The sequence below is a fragment of the Falco cherrug genome, chromosome 4 (assembly GCF_023634085.1).
Source record: "Falco cherrug isolate bFalChe1 chromosome 4, bFalChe1.pri, whole genome shotgun sequence".
Taxonomy (NCBI): domain Eukaryota; kingdom Metazoa; phylum Chordata; class Aves; order Falconiformes; family Falconidae; genus Falco; species Falco cherrug.
This window is the reverse complement of record NC_073700.1, coordinates 103,611,481-103,631,368: the sequence shown is the minus strand read 5'-3', so window position 1 is coordinate 103,631,368 and position 19,888 is coordinate 103,611,481. Positions and strand designations below refer to the sequence as shown.

The window sequence follows — 19,888 nt, the reverse complement described above, 5'->3', positions numbered from 1 at the left end:
CAGGTTTTTATTCCTTGCTAATGCTTTGCTTAAGGAAACAGGTATTAAAACTCTGCAGTAGTTAGGCCAAAAGAATGTTTGGTAGGAGCTGTTGACTTCTGTAATAGCAAATAAACTAGGCTCTTATAGAAGCAAAGATACACTAAGACAGGAAAACAGATAGGAAAATGCAGCGTCCGCTGCCTAGAAAGTAAAGGCGGCCTTTGGAATTGAAAAAAATATGATTGTTCCTATTCAAGGAACAGGTATTTTACCTGCATGATTGTTCCTATTCAAGGAACTGGTATTTTACCTGCAGCCACAATAATACAAATATAAAAGCAGGAGCTCTGACTGAACCTGAATCATGTTGCTTGGGGTAAGGACAACCTCATACACTCCATTATAACAAAGACTATAATATATTATGGGAATATATTCGAGAAAATCTGTAACAGAAACTACTCGGCTAGAAAGCTAAGTTTGAAGACAGCTGTTTGCTAGAATTTTAAAAACAGCACCCCTTCCAAAGTATTTATATACAAAATTGGATTTGAAATCCTATACATTTTGGCTGTTTCAAATAAACAGTCTCTTTATCAGTAAAGAGCTCATATTCAAATTTGCTTTATCAGTTTGATGACTCACCATATTTGACTTGCTAATCTGACAGCTTATAAGTGTATTTACAAGTGCATGATATTTCACACCAGAGTCTGTCTCACCACTCACTGTATATGGCAGAAATGCAGTATTTTCTAATCCATATGCTAAATTTAGGAAAATACTTATTAATGCTAAAAAAAAAAACCCTAACCAGAAATCATGATGCAGAAAAATCACTAAACAATGGCCAACACCTTCAGCCCCATTTTTATTGCTTATTATGTTAGAGACTCACTGAGCAGCTACAACTGAGAGGAGTCTCTTTATGTTACACACTATGAAAACATATTGGAATAATTTCTTCAATAACTAAGCAAAAGGAGACTCAGACCATCTAAAAATCATCGTAACAAACATGTTCACATGTGTATACACACACTCATTGAATATTAATTACTTCAGTGATAATCCTTAGTCCTTTGTGTAAGAGTTATGGTAATCATACAAAGCCAAGCAGGGAGTAAGAAACAACACAGATGTGTAGGAAAGAGTTAACTAACCTAAGTCATGATGTGCATAGTGCATTCTGATGTCCAGCCCAAGGTGTTAGCTCAACCATATTTCCTGTGTTAACTCAACCATATTTCCTTTAATCATGGTTACTCCTTTGACATGGATGGGAAGAGCAAGGCAACATGTTTTGTTCAAATGCCTTGCAAGAGGCAATTTCTCAGTTCAAGATTATCTCAAGCAAAATGAAATATAAATCCTCTATCTCATTCCTGGTTTGTGCCCACCCTTATTGGAATGCAGAAGACACACAAAATCCAAAGCTTTTGATTCTTATCAGCCTCCCTATTCCGAATAGTTCTATGAAGATTCCTTGAGGACATTAAATTTTGTAAAAAAATTTATATCAAATGAGGCATCAAGAATTTTTCTGATTGCTACTTTGGTCTTAAATAGTTGATGTAATTAAAAGCAATTTCTAAGGCTTTAACTTCATAACATGCATTGACATCAGTGCAAATCATACAAATACATTCTAATATGCAGTTTACTGTTTTTCTCTTGCAGGTACCTAACCACATAATTACAAGAAGAGCACTCATAACATGATACAAGATCAAAAAAAACTGGGAGGACAGTAACTTTTTCTTTGGATTTCACTTTCACTTCACTGATATCTAAAAAAACCCCTCTGAAAATCCTTTCAAGTTTGATCAGACTGATAGGAAAATTGAATTAAGATTTGATATTAGCACAAAACTTCAATACATCTCCTTGAATGAAATGGAAGCAATGGAAGTGGTTTTTTGAATGATTGCTTAATGATCTTTTCAGGAGAAAGGTCAAATTGCCTTTATTCATACAAAATATTCTTAGGAAGCTGCCCTTTAAATCACTGTACACTGAAACGGATGTTCTCAACCATGTTAATTAGCTGTTTTGCAGAGCAAAGAGAATTAAATTTTTTGCTCATTAGCAGTGACCACACGTACAGCAACAGAAGTTGCCATAATCATACTTAAAGCTTAACTCAAGCATCACACAGGAAAACTAGGTCTTGGCAGAACTTGTTCTAGCCGATGTCTTCAACAAAGTCCCATGAACCTGAGGTCTCAAGAGAAATCTGAACCTTAGACAAAGTCAAATGGGAAAAACAAGCCTACAAAACACTGTAAGATCTCAAAAATTCTTCAGAGACAGCCAATTGTGCAAATTAGTTTTCTTGATGCAATAATCGTTGTCAACAAAATTCCCAAGTTTTCCTCTCACAATTTAAAGAATCATATATAGCAGATGTGAGATGATCTTACCCCGAAGAACTTCCAAGCTATCTAAATGTCTTATGTAAAGAAAAAATATCTTCTCAAATCCTCACATCTTCCAAAAAATACAAGTGGTCTAAATTTAAAAAAAGAAAAAAAGAAAAAAAAAAAAGGCAGTTCTATGACCACAAAACTTGCAAGATACAAGGTAGCTGCTGCCTTCAATTAAGCCCAAATTTTGAAAGACATTACTAGCTACAGACAGCAAGTGGCATTTAAGTAATCGATATTTATTTCCTGCTGTGTTTGCTGTTATTCTTAGAAACAGTTAAATTTGAATCTAAGTGATGACCTAAACCCAGAGACCAATCATTTGCTACATACAACGTGCAGAGTTCCTACTTTGAGAGTATCCTAGTTCTTGAAATCCTGTTATTCAGCTGGATACTTTTGACTGCTTTGAGCATTACCTGCACAAGGCTCAAGTCCTGCCAACTGTGTAAACAAGTTATTTTTCTAAAAGTTCAAAGAAGGATACAGGAGACCCTTCCAGAGCTACATCACTAGAATATTCTTCTGGCAGATCTGTGGTCTCTTCATTACATGATAACTCTGCATACTATTGCATTGTAGAACTTTTGGCAAGGAAAGGAGTCCTGAATCAAAGCATCTTTGCTTCTTGGTCACAAGTTAGGTAAGTTCAGAGTTTCTTCCAAATACTGGAAACATATATTAAATTATGAGGTAACAGAAAAACTCCTAAGTAAGATACAGCACAACAACAGGACTGTGCATTGAGCCTTCTGAGTCTCATGGAAAGCTAGTAGCTGAGCAATCCTAAAAGGGACCTATTACATGCTTTTTATTGTGAGGAAGGTCAGAAGGCAAGTACATAAAACCCTAGGGACCAGGGTTTTCTAATAGCACCCTCTACATAGAACTCGTCTTTCAATGTGGTTAGGACATTGTCCTGATTACAGTGTAAACAAACATGATTAAAGGAAACAAAAAAAATATTGTCCAAAAACTGTTCCCAGTCACAGAGTAAACTTTTAAACTCCCTCTCACCCAACTGAAATACTAGCTCTACTAGACTACTATGCATTACGAGATACCACATATTTTCCTGCTATTTGGTATTACCAGCAGAAATCAGGTACAGTAAATCAAAACCAAGTAAAAATCCCTTAAATATGACTAAGCTAAGGTAAAGTTGGGAAGTTCCTTAATTTTAAAATAAGAAAAAATGCAACTAAAATGCTGTTATCATCCCATCACTCTTCATTGCTTTTTGACTCAATAAGTCCCTATGCTCTGTCAATCTTTGTAACTTCCAATTATAAGGACTTCAGGGGAAAAAAATACATCTCTCACTACTGCCTCTACGCTTCTGAAATGTGCAGAATCTTGCTCCTGTAGGATTAATCATTTTAAGTACCATGAACTATCCCAGAATCTACATACCCTCCATTTGGCAATCTTAGGAGTTGTTAAAGGAGCTGGTCCTGTAAAACTACATTGTCTAAACTAAAAACAATAATCCTTTCTTAAAGCATAATTGAAAAGCACAGGTTATGCAAAGTTATTAAAAATATTTTGACAATTGGTGGACTATAAAAAAGCTAACCACTATTACACTGTCTCTCACACACATACCAGCTTCTGTGCCACTGAACAACTCCGCATATCACACCTTTTTACAAAATACCACCACAGTTTTAAATTAGGGCAACATTTTTCTACATTTGCAGATCATGTTTTCTCTGAAAGTGATGTGATGGCAGCACGATAAGACAAACCCTTTCAAGACCCTGATCAATATACCTGTAACTGAAACATTTTCAGGTTAGTGGTTTCCAAGTTAGGTAGATGAAAGTTGGCCACATTTTCCCCTGTAATGCTGACATGCCTGTCAAAACCATGGCTAATAATTCAAATGCTGTTAGCCACTTAATAGCAAGGAAATATGCTTGGAACATAACCCAACCAATACCCAAGTATGCTGAATGTAATAATTTTTTTTAAAGCTGTATTTTCTTTTTTCCTGAAAACATGAAAAATTTGCCAGCATTAATTACAACTTATCTACAATGCTAACTTCAATATTAAGTAGAAACTACAGGTGATCTGAAAACATACGACTGCAGAATTATTTTTCTGAAAAAGCAGTCCTGAAGTATCTATATAACAATTAAATATTCTGGGAGGAAAATGGACAATGACTTCTAGAAATGCTGATTCAAGTCACTGGAATTAATAGGAACTGACTGATTCTTTCCACCCAAAGTAAGTCAATGAAACCAATTTAAATATTATAAAAAGTTGATGTTTTGTTAATGTCCAAATCTTAACAAAATAAAATTAACAAGAAGATCTTTATCCATAATGCTTTGGGTGTGGAAAATTATAAACTACACAAAGATTTCAAATGTCTGTGTACAATGCTGAACTAGCCAACAAACAATTACACTTCTGGGAGACACACAACGTGTTATTCTTCAGTATAAACAACAAAATAGAATATTGTCTCCACAGGCTGCTTTTCCTCAAGGGTTTCCTTCCATGCAGCCCCCTCCCACAGTCAGATTAGACTTCCCTGTACCCTGTAACCTCCTCTTTACTCCCTTAGCATAGGGAAGTAACACAGAAAAAGAGTTTTTCTGTAATTATTATTTTTTAAAAAAAACTTTGATAATAAACTCAGAGCTGGCTAGCCACTGGTCCTCCAGCCTTTAGAATGGCAGACTATCTGGTTACCATTACCAAATCATATTAATGGATTTAAAGTAGAATTATCAGATCATTTATTAACGGTTAGATGTTTCAGTTAAAAGCAGTTACATTTCTTCAATACCTGGGCCAAAATTTGAAGGAAATCCGGCTAGCAAATAGGACTACAAACATAAAGTAGTATAATTCCACATTTTTTGAAGGCTGGGACCTTGCAACAATAACATTTGTTAATCTTCAAACAACTACTATCAATCTTTTTCTTCTAGTATAAAATGCTCTTTGATTTTCCCTGACCAGAACTCCATCCTATTTAATAGGTAGATCATGGTAGCTCATAATTTAGCAAGTAGCTCACAGCGGTTACATGTCTTTTTTTTTTTTCCTCTTTTTTTCAGATTTAGAATATAATCCAAAAACTATTACTTAAGATAACACCCAACACAGCTAGTGCTTTCCTATCTGATTACCATAAATAACTACAGGCAGAAATAACAGTTTTGTCACACAACCCCTTCCTAATTCAAGTCTAGTCATTAAGCATTCCTTCAATTCCATTCAGTCAAATCATGCAGACAGCTAAAGCTTACCTCTTTCAACATTCTTTTTTACACCCTCCAACAGGGCACTCCATTTCTTCATATGCATAGCATTATTATTACTGAGACAAAAGTTTTCATACTCTCTTCCATTTGTTTCTTACCAACACTACTTATCTTATGCTTCAAATATAGAAAAAGCCTTTGTCAAGTTGCCCAATAATATTCCAGTTTTCGTAGCCATTACTGCAAATATGGAGACAAGCTACACAAAGACTACGTGATGCAAAATGTATTATACTGGAATCAGCTGCCACAGGCACAATTATTTTATTTTTCTTTACTTAGGAACCACAACAGACAGTGAACTTGCAATAAACCATGAAATAGCGCAGTATTTTGGAATAGACAACTATTTTTCTGTTAGAAAGTAGCGCACACCTCATCCTTAAGGAATCTTACCAATAGCAGACTCTTTCAAGTGACTTGAACTGGAGCTGCTGGAGTTGTCCAGTATGTCCAGCTCATCATCAAATTCAGAGAACATATCTGCACATAAAAATGAAAGCAAAGTAGCTTTTTACCTACCTCTGACCAGCATAATAATACTCCTGATGCTTCTTTTTCTAATGACTACCTTTCTCAGAGTTGTGTAAAGTGCCATGATCCTCTATAAGGATTTCTTCATATTTTTTTTCCTCATCTCTTCCACATGCAGATTGACAGCTTCCAGATAGAAGGCCAGTATTTTCTGAAAACTCCCTTTTGCAGCTGGCTGCTTCACTGCTGCTGCTATGAAGACTCAATTTCTTGTAATTTTTCTGACAACAAAGAACAAAAAGGTGTTGACTGTCCTTATCCAGCACTCATCAGAAAATCTGCAAACGAAAAAGTGTCACTTGTGTATAGACACACATAAAAATAGTCCAGAACTATGTGAAACCTGGTTCAGTCACTGTTTCTAAATCTAGAGCAAAACTTTTAAAAATCTAATCAAATTATTTCTAGCCTTTACATAAAAGGCATCTTTGTTCTTGATGAAGGTCTTTTCACAACAAGCACCAAAAGTGAAAAAACTAAAACAAATACTAGTTCAGAAAGAAACACTGAACAACACAAAAAAACAAAAGACTGGACAAAGATAGCGGGTTCTCAGATACAAGCAATGGGAGATTTACTCTCTTCCAGCTTAGATAATACACAGCAGACCAGTTCTGGACAACGCAAAACCTGCACAATAGTCAAGATGGTAGCAAAATATGAAGTGAACTTGGTATGGTGTGATGCCAGAGAGACTCCCCAAGGCTGAACAGACCAAATGCTGAATGGCATTAACAAAGAAAATCAAAACATGGAATATAAATCATTTGCCTGTACCATTTCAGTACTGAATCTTGTCTGTAGCATGGGGTTCTTTAATGAGTATAAAATTCTGCCTTTGCTGCTGTCAATGTTTATAGCTTTTCTGGAAAGAACAGAGATCCCTGATCCCTGTTGTTGATTCTATTTTAATGCAACATATTTTGAAGGCAGACTAGGGTTTTGATCTCATTATATATTGTTCCAAGTCTTCTCATATTATTTCTGTTGTGAGTGAATGATTTCATGCTTATTTTCACTCTATCTTGTCGGAGCAAAGTGCAATAAAGGAGAACAGGAGATATATAAATACATCCAATTTAACAAATCAGTGTCTTTAATGTTAAAGTAGTATCAGGAGATAATACATTCTTCACTACTTATATTCTTACCAAGTGTGTCCAAGACAATTTGGCCTGTATCTAAGACTGTTCTTCCAATTTTTTTCCCATGAAGTATTTTGATCTTATTGGGACACAGCAGAATGGGTGCACTAGAAACCTTTCCTCCTTCAGAAACCTAGCTGCACCCTGAGCACTGACTATACCACTGCCCGTGCAATGGTCTGCTTCAATCACCTCCCCATCTTTTGTTCCATTTCCAAAACTCTAACTTAACTTGTACAAGATGGTTTTTCAAGCTTTTCTCTTTAGATTTGGCTGGGAAAAGATCATTTTATACTTAAGTATTGGACTGAGCTTATGCCCAAGATGCCACGATAGCAGTGACTTCAGTGTAGCACAGCACGGCAACCACTAGCAATGACTCTCAAGCTCACTTACAGAGAGCAGCCTAGTCATGGCATATATATGCATGCTCACTGTGCCCTTGAAAAGAACCAATTCACCTGTTCCACATAAAAGAAAACAAAGTAAAGAGACAGAAGGGTCAAACCGCATGGAGATTTCAAACTTAAATCTCCTTTCGACATCGCCAGTACTGAGCCTTACACTCAAATGACCAATTGTTAACAATAACTTGTAAATCAGGTGGAGCTAAGGGGGAAGAAGATCAGAAAGTCACGCTGTTAGCAATTGGTGTCAGATCTAACTGCCACATCAAAAAAGGAAACCTGTTTGAAATGCATGAACTGAATTCTGTAGCTCTCATGACAAAAATAGTCATCAGACCTGCTACAGAAACTGTTCAGAGATCAGTGAAACATATCCTAAAGCCTTAAAGCAGTTCTATAAATTGTAAAGCTATAACCTGTCTATAAAATAAAATCTGGTTCATTTACATAATACCTGAACATACAGAACTACAGTATTTCATCACTGATCTGAGAGTAACAAATAAATTTCCTGTGATATATTTTGCCCTACCTAGACAACAGCTAATGATTTTCAAAAGTGAGATAATATACTGTTGTTTCTTTTTTGAGTAGGCCACCTGACTAATTTAGGAGGACAAAAGTATCCCAACTGGAGGAGCCTGGCATGTGAGTTCAATGCTACTTCTGCTCAGCATTGGAGTGGGACAGTAAGGACCTACATAAAGATATAAGGAGATAAAGAACATAATTTTGTGAGAAAAGCATGGAGAAAGTTTTCTCCAACACCTTGAAACAACCATTTCTATGCCTCAGAGTCTTGGAGAGACTTCGTTCAGATAAGCAGAAAGACAGATACTTAGCTTTTTAAGAAACCTGTGAAACAAGGGGATATTCAAAACATCACAAACACTCAAACATGAGTTAGGTTGATACACATTCATTTGAACTGTGCTCATACGTACACACTTGATTTTCGAGTCCAGTATTTTACAAATCTTTCTGGAGGCTTCATCAGTTGATCCATTATATTATTACATTTTCGTAATAAAATACTGCCTCAGTTTCCCCATGATCAGATTGTTTGCCACCTTCGTTGACAGAAAATCTGCCTTTAGTATAAACAAACACATTTCAAAAAGAAATCTAAGGGGAAAAGAGTTCCTGTGCAAAATATATTCAAATCCTGAACCAATTAAATTTTCTTCCAGGATTCATCTTCTTCTGTGACTGAGCAAAAGCGTCTCTAGAAACACTTGAAATCTGTGTCCCAGCCATAAAGAAAAACCTTTGTCTACAAGCTGAGACACTTCATCCACATCTGTATACTTGCACTATTCTCTCTCTTCACTGGTCAGCACTACCACTATAAAATCAGATACACTTCATTTTTGGAGAAGTGAAATTTAAACTTGTCTTTTTGAGCTCAAACAGGAATCTAATCTTTTATAAACAGGAATTAACACTGTCAAAATTAAAAAAAAAAAAAAAAAAAAGATTTAGCTACTCTTAAAAATAATATTGCTCTTTTGTTTAGCTCCATTTTGCCATATTGCTATCCTGAAGAATCAGCTTTTCTGCCTTCAAGAAATATAGAGCTCCTTAGTGGCATTTGCAAACAGTGTTTAATCTTCTTTATTAGAGACAAGTAATTACAGAATTATACTAGTCAATTTAATTTTTATTTCAGAAAAAAAATAGAACTACTTCCACTATAAAATTATTTGTAAAAACTACAAGATAGCAATAAAATGAGTAACAGGTAACATGAAATTGTCAGGAAGAAAAAAAATACTAAACCAACATATTTATTTCTGTAACAAAGTAACAGCTTTTGTGCATTAGGAACAAGAAGGAACTGTCATTTATAATTGTTTTAGTAAGGCTTTTGACAATGTTTCTTATGATATCTTACAAGAAAGCTAGGGAAGTGTAACCTAGACAAAAATCACAATCAGTTGGCTGTATAATTGACCATAAAACTTGTTCTCAACTTGGTAACTACTTCGAGTGCTTTTTAAATTGAGACTGGGTAACAAGCATAGTTTTTCAGAATGGCTTCTCACCTTGCTCCAAAGTCATTCAATGTTTTCACTGAATTATAATGATAATCTGCATAATGGGATAGATAGAATGCCTATTAAATGTGCCTAGAGTGTGATACATTCACATCATCTATCATATTACAGCATATACATCATACACAGAGTTGTGTCAATGCAAGTGACGATAGGTGTCAAAGAAAGTTTTGAGAAACTGGAGAAACTTAAAGAACTGATGAAGTTTAAATATGGAGAATGCAAAGTTCTACGAGCAGAGAAAAACAACTGTACAAATGCACAGACTGGGGAAGGACTGGTCAGACGGCAGCTCTGCAGGAAAAGATATGCGGGTTTTGGTGGCTTAGAAACAGAATATGACTCAATGATACCATGTTGTTAGGAAAAGGTAAACATCATAGTAGGATGTATACAGAAGGCAATCATCCCTAAGAGCACCGTAGCCTTTCTACTTGGTACCAATATGGTTCTCGGCTGGAGTAAATGAGTCCAGTTTTGAACACTATCCTTAAAAACGTAGAGAGGCAGGCAAGGGGAGAAATAAGAAAAATTAGAGGTCTACAAAACATGACTTACAATGTAAGACTGCTGAAATTTGATCATTCAGCCCAAAGGAAAAAATAATACAAAGGGGAGATACAATATATAAGATAAAAGAAATAACTCCTACCTATTTCAGCTGTGGGGAGGACAAAAAGTAAGCAGCACAAGCTGTAGCAAGTAAAATTCAGGTTAAATGTTAAGACCACCTAACAGTAATTAAGTGTCCAACTATTGCATCGATCTGGGATCGTGCAGAGAAATATAAGTGTTCATACGCTATGTACCAGGTTTGCATGTGCTCAGTAAATGCAGCATTCTGGCGATATTTTGGACTTAGTGCTCTCAGAGCACTTATATGACATCTAAGAGTGGGTCTGAAAATTTCAAGTGTCATTTACATCCCGTATGTGCACATGCATTTGTTCATCTAATATCTCCTGGAAACAAGACATATATAACACATCTACTCTGTCAGGCATACAAAGCATGACCAACATCTTCTGAAAGCATCAGACTAACTGCAGATACAGTATATAGCATCATGTATACGTGCTATGGGTATGCTCAGGATTTCCAATTATCTTCTGACAGTGCTTCAGGCATCCTCATGGTTTTCCAGATGTTATCTTCAGATGGAAAAAAACCAAGACTCATGCATACATGCAATTCTGACTGTAAAGACAGTTTTTGCATTTCTGCTGGTTCCAAACTGTTCCCTAATTTGGCATAGTTTGCCTGGGGAGAGACTTTCTATCACTTGACATTTTTATGACTGACTGGTCAAACACAAGGAGTGTCAGGAGTGACAGGTAGCTCTAAGGCTTGGAGGTGGACAAGATAATCTCTGACAACTCTTCCTGCCTTATATTCTCTAATTCTATTGAAGTACTATGATGTGCTAACAAATTGAAGCTGAATTCAATACATTATGGATTTGTCATTAATAGTTTGATCACCCATTTTCACAGGTATTAACTTGGCTGTGACTATTTCCTAATTCAGCAACTCTCAAAAATATTTTACCTGCAAAAGTTTTTGCATATTCTTTTATTCTCCAAGCATAAATAGTATCAATCTAAAAAGGTTAGTTCCTTCTTATCACACTAACATTTCTAACCCCTAAACTGTAATTCCAGTACCTGCTATATAAACACTGAAACAGAATGGCGTCAGAAGAAAATGAATGGAGTGAAGGGCAGAAGAAAGAAATTTGTGGAATGCTCAGCTTTCATGACATTCTGAGTCCTCACTCTTTTCCAAAGCAATGGGAATGGATTACAGCACTGTACAGACAGGCACTATCACCCAATTTTCAATAACATTTTTTAAAACTTTTTTAATAATAATTTTAATAAAAATAGGAATTTAATATTCTAACCTAATGTAAATTGCAATATTAATAACCTGTTGCATTCTAAGTGTTTTAGAACCAAACATACTCTTTGCTTCAACCAATACAAAAGCAATTCCTGCATTCACAGTTGTTTTAAGAAAAAAAAAGTTAGGCATTTATTGGCTGAATTGACCAAAACATATAGCTAAACAGAAAGAAGAAAATAAATTAAAATTAATATTAATCCAATCTTTATGTCTTGTTCTGAGTTAACAAAAAAAAATATATTAATTCCAATTGAATAGCTAATTAAGCAGTACTTTGTAATGCATGTGGTGATGCTCAGAAACTAACTGATTATACTGAGACAACTGCCAATAGTGCAGAACTGACCTTGGGTATGGGGGAAATGACTCAGTGAAAACACAGTTAAATCATTTTGTGGGGTTTTTGCCTTTCAGATAGCTGTGACCCTGTCCTCATTTCTTCTAAAAACTTGGGTAAATTGATGGTAGCTTTTAATTACAAGAGTTGCTAGTAGCCTGCAGGGTGGTTACAAAAGTAAGGTTTCTTAAACCATAACGTTTAATCCTTCCCTTCTTGGCCACGCATCCCAGCGGATGAAGAAGATTGGGATAAAGAAAATCCATTCTTGTGGATAACGAAGAGTGGCAGCTGTATCATGCTCTGTATTTACAGGTATTCCTACAAAATGCTTCACAGTTATTTACGTTAGGGACTTAGTGATAGAAGGGACATATAAAGACATCCCAGTGTTTCTCAAGACTTTAAATACAACATTAATGTTTCCAAACCAATTTAGAAAAGACATAATACAATCTACTTTTAATTATCTACAGGTAGATTATGAAGGTTTATGCCGCAGATGGAAGACAGGAAACTGCATCAGCTATTTCAGGTCTGGCCAGGCTCTTTAGCCCTGTCTGAAAACAGCTATACTGCTTCTTTCACTACTCTTAGCCAATAAATACTTGAACTGCTTCTGCAAGAGAGAGGCAGGCAAGTTTCTTAGCACAGGCTGTAACCAAGCTGCCTGTAAGCAGAATATGAATCAGAATATGTCTCCTAGCAGTAGCATCTTAGTCCACCAGAAGTGTAATACCTTGATACCTGCAGATCTAGGTCTGGGAGGGCCAGTATTGACCTGCAGCTAAAAGTCCTATCAAGATGGTCTCTATGCCATGCTCTTCAGCCTGCTGGGTTAGGAGAAGACTTACCAGTTCAAATGCAAAAACAGGAAGATGCAGAGAGCAACCTTGCTAATGAGCATTCTCATGCATTTGGACATTTAGGACAAAGCACGCAGCTAATGGTGACCTAAATGTACCAGCTGAGACCAAGCTGTGACTTGCTCAGACAGTTCAGACTGTTAATGACTTCTGACACCCTATTAGCCCTGAAAAACAGTGGATGTGGAGCCACTCCATAGAATTGCACTACACTCAGAAGCAAAAGTTGAACCTACTTTTCCATTACCTAAGCATCTTAGTCTCACATTACTCTGCATAATTGGGAACTACATTTGAATACATGGATTTGCATATATGGATTTCAAAATAAAATGTGTATTCTAGGGACATTATTAATACAAAAATTAAAATAAGCTTAAATTCACAAACACATTATTACAAAAACCTGGTGTAGAGAAAGAATGTGACAGAACACGTGCCATATGCACAGATCAGAACTTCAGGAATTGAGAAAAGGAAGTTATTCTGATCAGCCAGGTAGTCTTTCACATCTGCCCATTTTTAATACATTCTCTGAGAGCAGCAGGAGGTGCAAATGGCTCATATTTTCTTATATATTTTTAGCTGACAGACTCTGATTATAAAGCTCACAGTTTTCTCTCCCACATTCAAAATATAGACAGATCTCAATATTCATCATTCTATATTGTTTCAGGTATGGTGATATTTTACATTTAAAAATCTGGCAAGGAGAAAAACATTGTTCTATTTATATTTCAAACAGTATGTGAACATGCTGGCTTATCAAGGGCTTCAAAGCATTATTTCTGAGTTAAAATATATGCAGTAAATGAAACAATGGATGATGCCCACGTAATCAAACTTATGTTTCCTAAGTAATAGAAGTTACTTATTTTCAGCTTTTTGCAAACAGCCAAAATAATATCTAATTTTTTTCAAATCTATATACCTCAAAAAAGTAATCAAATTACTATTTGACTACTCATCTCTTTAAAGGAAAATATTCATTAAATAAACTACTGTTTTGACACTCGGATTTGGCTTGGAACACAAAAAACTCAGCCTTACCACTGGTCTGTTTGGTGACTTTACACAAACTACCTTCTTCCTCTCCACTTTTTCCTACCCAAAGCATGAAAATATAATGTTGACCACCTTGAAATGAAAGGTACTATGTGGGAGATACTTACCACTGTTGTTATTACTTGTTTGGGTCCTCTGTACCCTGTGTTACATCAGCAACCTTAACCTTTCAGAACTGAGCACACTAACTCTTATTAGAGACCTTTCATCTCTACATCTGCTTCTGTTCTTACATCAACAATTTCTATGCAAAACAAGGAAAGACAAAAATTTATGTGGGGAGCTGATAATGATTTTCTTTACTAACATTATTTTAAAGTATGGATTTTATGCTATACTTGCCAGGCCAGGCAACTACACTTCTACATCATCTACAGACCTGCCTTTCAATTGCCTACTTATCAGCTTCCATACCGGTCAAACTACTTACAAAACAGATGCCACTCTGGCTCCAAAAAATCTCTGTGCTTAGTTCCATAAACCAGGACAGAAAGTACGTTCTTTATTTCAGAAACGTTCACAATACGACACAACCGGGATGAAAAAGAAGGCCATAAGTATATTTTAGCAGAGAGAAAACAAAGCATAAGATAGCTGGCTTCAACAAAACACTGAACTACGTGGCAGAAACACTGAATTCTCTGACACCATGAAAAAATGACAAATTACTTGGCTGTGGAATTGATGGGGCCTTGACTGAGATGAATTAGGTTGTCCATACCTCACATAGTTTTTATTTCATGAACAGCTGCTTGAAATTCTTCCCAGTACTTTTAGTCAGAATATTTCCTTTTTCTCAAAAGTCACACTTTTCAGGAATAATTATTCTCCTTATTAGAAATCTTCCAACTTCCTAAAATTTTCCTTCATTACCTCAACAAGCCATGTTATTGCTCCTTCTCTTTCTAAGCCTTGTAGCACTCCTCTGAAATTTGAAAGATCCTAGCCTGATTTGTTCTATCTTTTGTACAGCATGGACACACAATTAGGTCTTCCACATATCACTACCGAGCCATACTCCCCTCGGCTTCTGCAGTGTTCTGGATCTTTGTCAGATCCTCCTGTTGTTCTTTTAATATACATAATAAAATATCCATTGGAGTGGAACTAGAATTACAGTATTCCTTCCTTGAGAAGACCAGCCCTTATCCCCCCAAATACAGAGGAATTTTCCTTCTCGTTTGTTATGTAGGTGTATTTTCCAAGTATTTATACAAAACAGAAGTACTCTAACTTCAGTGTAAAACTATTAGTTCTATCATACCTTACAAATGCCTGAATAGGTCACTTTTCTCTCAAAGATAGGATAACTGCATTGAAATCCCAAATCAAGCAGCTTTCCATCCGTAGTACATTTTTTTGCAAATTTCATCACAGTTATGCACTGTAACTATAGCTCTTAAGAACAACTATAGCAAGATACGAAAAAATAACAACATACAACAAGCTTCCAAATGTGTAGGGTAAGAAAACTCAAAAAACATGAAAAATAATTGCTCTTACTGTTTTAAGTTATAAATCCTATTCTGTATCTTTCCTTCATCTCAGTAGTGTTTACATTTCAAATTACAGCGGTTTGTTAAGGTTTATCTTGAAGGTTTTGGCATCCTTTTTATTGAAAAAAAATTGTATAATACAGATAATGATCTTGGACTGATAGGTAAAAAAACTACTAAAAAAAATTATAAACAATTTCTACAAGTCATGTTTGGGCAGGAAGGTGATGAAGACAAACATATTAAAAAAAAAAAAAAAAATCCCTGAGCGCGGGACCAGGTGTTCCTGAAAATCTTTTTCCTACACAGAGGTTCTCCAGTGCAAACTCCTGAGCCCTGACAAAAAGAATCTAAGAGAGATACAATAGCCGTGCAAATTATAACTGTTTCATAATTACCGTAAAAATAATTTTCACAGAGAGCTTTTACTACACAAAAACATTGTCCTTGTATTTTTTTAAGTAAATTCTCTGAGAGCATATACAAGTTTGGTTCATTATTTAAAATACCAATGTTCTTCATAAAGAGTGCTTAAAATACAGCCTGAAGCAAATGGAAGAATTTTAAGAAGTATTTCTGCAGAACTTTATCAGGCAGCAAGAAAGCATGAGCAAATACTTTAACAGCATCACTGTTCTTTATTTAGCAATCTATAATTAAAAATTATACCTGTGTAGGTTCCATTTTCTAGGTGTCATTGTTTGTGAAGCATACAGAAGATTATCCATTTGTTCCACCCTAGCCAAGTGTATATTCTCCTATTCACAAACGACTCACTAGAGTGCAGTAATAATTAAACATTATCAGATACTATCAAAACTGCAAGCACCTCCATAACAATGCCATTTTCCAACACAGAATGATATTTGCTTTTAAGATACTGTTATTTTTCCTGCATAAGCATGTCCACAAAAAATGAATTAATACCTTGTTAAAAATAAATTAAAGAGCCTGCATGGAAAAATGTCCTAAGAGGATGAGTCTTTTCATCTTTATTTATTTTCTGCTTTGTTGTACCTTATTTTCTTGGAAATGGCAAACAATGATAAGAAAAAATAAAGCCTAATACATATACTTACTTGTGATAAAACGGAAAGCTGATGGTGATAAGTTACTGCATTTCGATTAGCCTCCATGAAGTACCTCTGGGTTCGTCTCCTCTCCCGATCCAGTTTCTTCTCCAACATGAGATGGGAGGTGGATAAAGCATCCAGGTATTTCATCATCACATCAGACAGCAGCGAGCTGACCTCCACTATGTCTGGACGTGCTTCTGCATCAGGAGTCAAGCATCTACAGAAAGACCATTCTCTAATGAAAGCTAATTACTTCTTTCTAAAAAACTGTTTACTACCACTGCATTCCTCTGCTGGTATCTGGTATTTACCAAGTCATGGTGACCAGCCCTCTGCTCAGGCCTGCATGGGACAGTTTGACACTGTGCAGCCTTGGTGTTGCCACACCACAGAGCACAGTCTCTGGCATCAGCCGGAACAATTATCCTCAGCACTGACCCAGACAGAACTGCAGTGGGGGGCTGCTGCCTGACACACTAGGAAGTGCCTGGTGCCTCTTCCTGGGGTTGTAGGAGACATTGGTCTCCGTTGTGGGGACTGTGCTCTGTCATGGTGCTGCACCGCTGGACAAAGCAGCTGTGAAGGCGATGAGTGTACTGTCAGGAGGATTTGCAGGAGAGTGACAAGATCTTTGCAGAGATGAGACCCCCAAACAATACAAAGGGGGGAAATCTAGAGATTACCCTCAAAGGAGCAGTGGATGGAGGCTACTAAGAGGAGGTAATCTGGAGACTTGTGACTTCTGCCAGTGGAAGGAAGGTTTTTCCTCTGACTACTGATAAACAATTACAGAACAGATATAGTAGCCTAGGAACCGGTGAGAAAGAACAAGACTAAGAGAGGACACATCAGAGCCAGGTGAATCGGATTCAAGTATTCACATCACAAATAAGAAGCAGCAGATGACAAGTCATTTGAGACTGAGGGAACAAGGCAACCACCTGATTTGGTGATTGTGAACCCTATTGCTTGTGAGGTGCTTGGATTCAGGACATTGTGGAGACACTACCAAGACTCACCTGGCCATTGGGCTATTATGCCTTACTGCTGATTCATACGGGTATGAGTGACTCTACCTGAACACACTGAAAGTGACTACAGAGCACTGGTCAAATGTGAAGGGCAGAGGGCTGAGGTGGTGTTCTCAATTCATCCAGTGCAGGGGAAAGGCTCAAGTCAGGGTGGATGCAACCTGCAGTCCAGCACCTGGCTGCGTGTAGTCAAGAGCTTAGGGGTAAAGATCATAGGAACACACCAACATGGTGACACTGTGGTACACGCCTGCTGCAAACCACTCAAAAACAAATAGGAAGTCAATGAAGCTTTTGTGGGACAGATGGAGGAAGCTTCATGATTGCACACACTCATACTCATGGCACCTATTAACCGCCCTGATATCTGCTGATGGAGTATACAGCTGAGTGCAGCAATCAGATTTCTGGAATCTGTTGATGACAATTCCTTGGTGCAGCTGATTCAGAAGCTAACAAGCAAAGGTGATCTGCCAGACCTGTTCCTCACAAACAAGGATATGAAGGGATGTGAAGATCAAGAGCAGCCTCATCTACAGCAACCATCAAACTGGAGTTCAAAATCCTGAGAGAAGTGAGAAAGACAGATTGGATAGTTACAACACAGGACTTCAGAAGAGCAGAATTCACTCTGTTCAGGGATCTTCCTGGTAGAATCTCATGGAAGGCTGCCCTGGAAGGCAAAGGGAAAGCTTGGGAGAGCCTAACTAATCTTCAGGGACAACTCAAAGCACAAGAACTGCTGCATATAGGAAGCAGGGATGGAGTCAGGAAAGCCAAAGCTCAGCTGGAGCTGAAACCAGCAATGGATGTGGAAGGAAGAAGCAAGACCTTCTGACAACAAAAGAAAGGCTAAGGAAAATGTGGACCCACTATGCAACCTAGTAACAAAGTACATGGAAAAGGCTGGTGCACTCAATGCCTTTTTTGGTTCCGTTTCCACTGGGAAACTTTGGCCTTAGGTGTTTCAGATCTCTGTGCCTACCTGTAGAATCCATGAGAATGAAGCATTACCACACAGCAGAAAAAAATACAATGAAAGCATTTAAGCCAATTGGACATACACAAGCCCATGGGAGCAGATGAGATGAGCCTGAGGGTGCTGATGCAACTGGTCAATGCCACTATCCGTCATGTCTGAAAGGATCAGAGGGAGGTTCCCCAAGACTGGAAAAAGTTGAATATCACATGCATATCCAAGAAGAGCAAGAGGGAGAATCTAGGAAGGCACTAGCCAGTCAGCTTCACCTCAGTCCCTGGGAAAATAATAGAGCAAATTCCCCTGGAAGTAATTTCTAAGCACACAAAGGACAAGAAGGCAACTGGGAACAGCCAGGATGATTTACCAAACAGCAGTCATACCTGGCTAGCCTGATTGTTCTGTAAGAGATTACTGGCTCTGTGGACAAGAGGAGAGCAGTATATGCTGTGAGTAGCGTTATGTTAGCAATCCCTTTGACACAGTGTCTCCCAGTACCCACAGGCCTAAAAGGCAGGAGATAATTGGCTCAACTTCCTGTCTCAAAGAGATGTCATCAGCAGTACAAAGTCTAGCTGGTGGCTGAAAGTAGCACCTTCCAATGACTGATACTGTGCCAGTACTGTTTAATGTCTTTATTAATGACCTAGTTGATTGGATGACATGCATTCTCAAAAGGTTTGTGAACACCAGATTACAGGGATCAGCTGATATGTGGGGTAGGGCTGGTGTTAGGACCTGGGCCACCTACACAGAGATCTGACTGTTATCTACATAATGTGAGGGTACAGAAAAGATGGAACCAGATCCTTCTCAGAGGTGCACAGCGACAGGGCAAGAGGCAATAGACACAAGTTAGAACACAGGAAAGTCTGATTAAATATAAGGATTATTACTATTATTACTATTCCTGCTACTACTACTTTTAATCACAAGGGCAGACTAGCACTAAAGAGGGCCCAGAGAAGTTGTTGGATTTCTGTCTTCAAGACCAGAACTCTGTTAGACAAGACCCTGAGCAGTGAGCAATAAGATGTAATTGTATCTGTTTTGAGCAGATGGACTAGCTGACCTCCAGGGATGCCTTCCAACCTAAATTACTTTACAGTTCTATGGTTCTTCTTTCAGGCACCCTAGGTAGCTCTTTAGTAACAGTAATAATATACTGTCACATCTATTTTTAAGTCCTCAGAATATTTTGTACATAATGTAGGACATAAAAGCTGATAGGGACAGTTCTGCATGTCCCATAAACTGTCTTAAATCTGTTAAGTCCAGTGAACCTGATCATTTACTTT

General features: G+C 37.2%; 1 protein-coding gene across 3 annotated transcripts in view; it reads right to left on the bottom strand.

Annotated features, from left to right (window-relative positions):
* Positions 1 to 19,888, bottom strand: part of NEK10 (NIMA related kinase 10) — a 116,099-nt gene that overhangs the window by 30,750 nt on the left and 65,461 nt on the right. For 2 of the 3 annotated variants that reach the window (XM_055710245.1, XM_055710246.1), the window contains exons 26-28: positions 16,584 to 16,797; positions 6,264 to 6,447; positions 6,089 to 6,175 (exon numbers count right to left, since the gene is read on the bottom strand). In XM_055710245.1, coding sequence (XP_055566220.1) covers positions 6,089 to 6,175; positions 6,264 to 6,447; positions 16,584 to 16,797 — 485 coding nt within the window. Of the gene's footprint in view, positions 1 to 6,088; positions 6,176 to 6,214; positions 6,448 to 16,583; positions 16,798 to 19,888 lie in introns of all 3 variants that reach the window. The other variant, XM_055710247.1, reaches the window with a different exon arrangement.